At 58.0% G+C, this 5,157-nt stretch overlaps 1 protein-coding gene across 4 annotated transcripts in view; it reads right to left on the bottom strand.

The window, feature by feature from the left end:
* The window catches only part of LPIN1 (lipin 1), a 180,842-nt gene that overhangs the window by 46,728 nt on the left and 128,957 nt on the right, over positions 1 to 5,157 (bottom strand). For all 4 annotated transcript variants that reach the window (XM_045286973.1, XM_045286974.1, XM_045286976.1 and 1 more), the window contains exons 8-10: positions 3,581 to 3,896; positions 2,767 to 2,860; positions 1,755 to 1,945 (exon numbers count right to left, since the gene is read on the bottom strand). In XM_045286973.1, the coding sequence (XP_045142908.1) occupies positions 1,755 to 1,945; positions 2,767 to 2,860; positions 3,581 to 3,896 (601 nt within the window). The remainder of the gene's footprint in view (positions 1 to 1,754; positions 1,946 to 2,766; positions 2,861 to 3,580; positions 3,897 to 5,157) is intronic.

The following is a 5,157-nucleotide window of genomic DNA, read 5'->3' on the forward strand; positions in this document are numbered from 1 at the left end:
CTTCCGGGAACTTTTCCAGGACCCCTTGTATAGTAATATACGCATTTGCAGAGCGAGCCGACAGCTAAGTAGAGCTCTGAAGACGGATCCCCTGGCCTCAAGCAACACTGAATCAGGCTGGGGTCACATGAGTCCTCTCCCAAGCCTCAGGCCCCTCGGCTACAGCAGGAATGGCCCTTGCCCTGGGAGGTCTGAGGACTGATCCGGTAATGGACACAGAGCACCTGCCCTGCCCCGTACCTGCTGGCAGTAGCGATGACCCTGACTGGCACCTGTTTGGAGGACGGACAATGGGAGTCGCTGCCTGGCTGCATAGGGTACACGGCGCAGGGAAGTGGAGTCTGAGAATTCATCAGTAACTGCTGGGGCCTCTGGTATGCAGAAGCACAGAAAAAGCCCCACCAGCCCGAGGCAGAGGAGACGATGGCAGGTGTGAGGGGCACTCTCCCACCAGCAGGCCAGGTGGTCTCGGAGTCCCACGCTGGGGCGGTGGTCCTAACACCCCAAAACCTCAGTTCTGTGAAGAGCATTGGCCGAAAGCCTTGTTTGCACTCCACTTCTCTCACCCATTAGGCCGTGCAGTATGCCTTGCCTGGGGCGAAGGCTGCCTCCCTGAGTCAGATTAGTACCCACCTCTTCCCTGGGGAGATGCTGAATGGGACCTGAGAGACAGCAGATGGTCTCATTTGAGCCCACCCTCAGGGAGGGCAGGCTGGGACAGGCACCGGCATCAAGCGGGCACTGAAGTTGTGTGAGAAGAAACACACAGTTCCGACGAGGCAGCGGGGACATCCCCGGGGAGGCAGGGAAAGGGATAGGGGCTCGTGAGGGGCAGAGGGAATGAACACATGGCCCGTCCAGATCCCTACCACAAAATGCAGGCAGAGCCAGTAAGAGAAAAGACTGTCGGAGGGTTAGGGGAAGGCACACGGGGCAGCTAGGTCTAACCAAGGAGTTCGTGCACCAGTTATCTAGCGCTGACTGCACCTCCTGGGTTCCTGGGGCACATGCCCATGGAACAGTTGGGAGACCCTAGAAAGACCATCCTGACAAACACAGTGGACACTCCAGCAGACAACGTATGCACTAGATACTTTTCTCCCCAAACTGCAGCGGCCTGGAGCGCCAGTTCCTGAGAGTTCTGTGCGCATTATTTCCACCTGTGCGTTACACGAGGTGAGGAGAATCACCCAGGCCACCCGAGTGCCCTCTGCACACCTCCTCTGGCAAACTGGGGGCCCCTTTCTCATGCACTTCCAGAGCGCTGTCTTTTCATTACCTGCTGGCGTCGTGGTGACCCGTTGGGCTGCTAACTCCCAAGTCACCAGTTCGAAACCACCAGCCACTCCAAGGGGAGAAAGACGAGGCTCACTACTCCCGTAAAGAGTGACGGTCTCGGAAACCTACAGGGGCGGTTCTACCCTGTCCTAGAGGGTCACTGGGTGGGCATCAACTCCCCGGCACTGAATTGTGGTTTTCAGATCCGGGAGTGCAGACGCTCAGGAGACCACCAAGCTGCTCCACACACGGGCAGCCTGACCGTGAAGGGCTGAGTCACCCAATGGATGTGTCGCCACCTAAGGCCACATGTGATCAAGAGAATGCTGCGGTCCGCTGGTCAGCAGCATGGTCCTTCCACACTAAGCCTCTGGTGGCAGGAACGGCACTGGTCTCTGGAAGTTCCCACAAGCTTCCACAAGAGGGTGCTCTTGGCTTACAAACCAGCTCCCGCGGGTGGGGGTGGGGTGGGCTACCTTTGGTGATCTCCCTGTTGTCCGTGAGGCCCCCGCAGAGAGAGATGGCGATGGAAGGCAGGTCCCTCACGCCGTCTGAGGTGCTCTCCACGCCGCTGTCGATGCCCGAGCTGCCCACGGACTGCGGTGACTGGTTAGCTGACCGGCCTCCGTTGTCACTGGCATGTTTGGGGAGGCCAGCAGGGTCTCCACTGGGGGTGGGGGTGGGGGTGGGGGACAGAGGCTGTCCTGAGAATTTTCAATTGTCAACTCAACTCTCTAGGCCTCTGCTGTCACAGAGCAGCAAAGGGCTTCGTCTCAGGGCAGACGTTTCGTTAATTACGGCCTGCCTGACCGAGAAAGAGAAGCCAAATAAATTCACCTCCGCAGGGAAAATTCTTTCTAGCTGATGACACAACTGGGTCCCCTCCGAAGCCCGTGGGAAATCAACTAAAGAGAAAGCAACCGGCGCTGTGCAGTGAGTGCCCGGCTGCTAACTGCGAGGGTGGCAGTTCAAACTCACCCGCTTGCTGCTCTACTAGGGAAGGAGGAGGCTGCCTGCTCCCATGGGGAATTACGGTCTCAGAAACCCTCCACAGCGCTGCTCTGAGCAGGTCTCGGTGTGAGAGTGGAGTTGGGTGGGGGTACTTAGGAGGAGCTGAGGATGACACCCCACGGGTCACCAGAGAACCTCTCCTGGGGAGGGGTGCCCACACCGTGAGGGTCACTGCAGAGGTGCGAGGGCCACGGCAGCCCAGAGCTCAGGCTCACCCAGGCCCATGCGCCTGTCCTACAGATGGAAAGCCGGCCCCGTGCAGCTGCACCCAGAGAGGTGAGCACCCCCACCCCACCCCAGGGTACACAGTGTCCGTCGAGAGCCAGTCTTCCCACGGGGTGCTTCTCCCAGGAAGGCAGAAGCCCCTCCCAGCCTTTCTGACTGGTGCTCCAATCAGAGGTTTAAAGAGAACAAGCCGACTCCCCTGAGGAACGCCCCAGCCACAGGAACGGCAGGTGGGTGAAAAGGAAATCTTACTTTTTGGGAAAATACAGAGCCGCCACTTCGGGGTCCATATCTGTGAGGTCATCCAAGTAGACGCCGTCGGACCCGAGATGTCTGCTGCGTTTATCTGCGGCGTAGGGGGGGTGGGGGGGGTGCGAAAGGGTCACATCGGGGAACAAGGCCCAGCCTCTGCGGCCAGGTGGCTTAACTAGCATTCACCGTGCCTGGCACAGCGACGGGTCTGCACCAAACACCAGACAGAAAAGCACCCTGACTTCATGGGCATGTGTTCCCACAGGGGGTCAGCAGGCAACAGAGACGTGTGAACCACTGGAAACAGTGACAAGTGACATGGAGACACTGAAACAGGAGAGTGGGCTAGAGAGTGACGGGGGGACCGAGGTGAGCGTAGTCATCCACTTTCTCAAGGTCGCTTTGTCAATGCAGCCCCAGAGTGTGATCGAGAGGGGTCAAGGCAGTGTGGCGGTTCTGCGGTTATGCATTGAGCTGCTAGCCACTGGGTCAGCAGTTCGAGCCCACCAGCCGCTCGCAGGGAGAAAGATGAGGCTTTCCACTCCTGGAAAGCGTTGGCATCTTGGAATCTCACAGGAGGGGTTCTACCCTGTAGAACTAGGCGTGGTGGCAGGGAGCTTGGTTCGACTGCACAGTAGGAGGAGGAGACCCTCTGCCCGAAGGCCCTGAGCACAGTAGGCCCTCAGCAGGCCCTGCCCTGCAAAAGGAGGAGATTGATTCCTCGATCCCCAAGGCCTCCATGGGTCTGAGTGTCCTAGGACTGAACCCTGAGAATCGATAGAGGAGCTGTCCTCTGTGAGCCCCGTCTTTGTACCTTTCTTCCGAGACGGGGAGTCCGTCTTGCTTGCGGTCTGCGCTGTGCCAGTAGAGGGGGGCTTGTGTTCCTCTCCTGCAGGTACAGGGGGTGCTGCTGCTCCCAAGGCCTCCACATCGTCTTCGGGCACGAACTGCACCTCCATCGGATGCTTGCGCTCATCCAAAAGGGGGTGCTCTGGAGGCTCCCCTGGCAACGTGGGCGACAGGTCGCTAAAGGTGTCTGAAGACTCATGCTGAATGGCTCGAAAGTGCATTTTGTCAGAGATGTTTCTACTCATCAATGGGCTGGACTCTTTCATCTTATGCAGAGACGACTAAACCAGAGGGAGGGAGGAGAAAGAGAGTGGGTCAGCGCAGCGGACACGCAGAAACGTGGGCTTACCCACAGGAAACTAGTCAGGAGGCGATTAGCAGTCCACGGTGTCATGGGCAGGAAGAACCTTGAGCCTCAAGAAGGGTTTCCAGAGCTGCCCAACGGGCCACAAGCCAGGCCTCCAGGCCCAAAGCACTGGGAACTGTCATATAAAACAGCAGCTAGACGAGAAGCGAGTCAAAGTGGCTAAAGCCCACAAGTGGAAGCAACCCAGACGTCTGGCAGCGGGGTGGAATCCCACCTGTGTGGCGGGATACGATTGCAGCCGTGTGAGGATGAACACGGGCTATGTCCACGGCTGCGGGGAGCTGGCAGGGAAAACTGCACAGCTGCTCCCTGCAGAAGCCCAGACCAAGTGGACTGAGGCGGCCAGGGGAAAGGCTGGGCTTCTGAGTGGTGGGTCGTGACCTGTCTTGAGATCTGGGTGTGAGGTACAGGAGTGTGTGCCCAGCGTGGACATTTACCAAGCTGCATACATTGAATGAGCCGAGTGTAGCTCTGCAGGTGGGTTGTGTTTCAGGAACATTCACGGCCCAACATGGAAGCCCACAGGGAGAGATGGGTGACGCTACCTTTCTTCTTCCAAAGGGCGCAGCCCCTCCGTCTCTCTCCACGGGGCTTCTCACTCAACCACCATTCATTCTCAGCACTCTAGTCAGGAGATGTGTTTTATTTATGACCCTGGTCCAGAAAGACAAACCCACTGCCACTGAACTGACCCTGCCTCGGGGTGCCCACGGAGGAAGAGCAGAACTGGCCCCGCTGAGGTCCCGGGATGATACACAGATCTTCCTTCACAGGAGCGTCGCCTCCTCCTCCTCCCGTGGAGCGGCTGATGACCTCCAGCCTCTGACCTTGCTGTTAGCAACCCAACGCCCGACTCGCTACGCTGTCAGCACCTGTTTATGTCTACGGTGCATTGCTGGGTTTCCCCCCCTTAATTTGCATCTCATTGTGATAGGAAATGTGGATGGTAAAATGAAGGTCGTCTCAAGGTAGCCTTGTTTAAAACGTGCGCACAACGCATAAAGCATACAACAAAGGCGGTCCTGCTTAAAACCTAAACGCCACGCAGCCACTGCGCAATGTGAGTCGTGTAGGAAAAAGCCAGGCTGCTGACTCAAGATACACCTGACTCGTTGCCTCAGCGGCCCTATGGGACAGGGCAGAACTGCTCCAGTGGGTTTCTGAGACTGGAAGGG

Source organism: Echinops telfairi, unplaced genomic scaffold (assembly GCF_000313985.2).
Source record: "Echinops telfairi isolate 266 unplaced genomic scaffold, ASM31398v2 ScPeMD7_9;HRSCAF=40, whole genome shotgun sequence".
NCBI classification, from domain to species: Eukaryota; Metazoa; Chordata; class Mammalia; order Afrosoricida; family Tenrecidae; genus Echinops; species Echinops telfairi.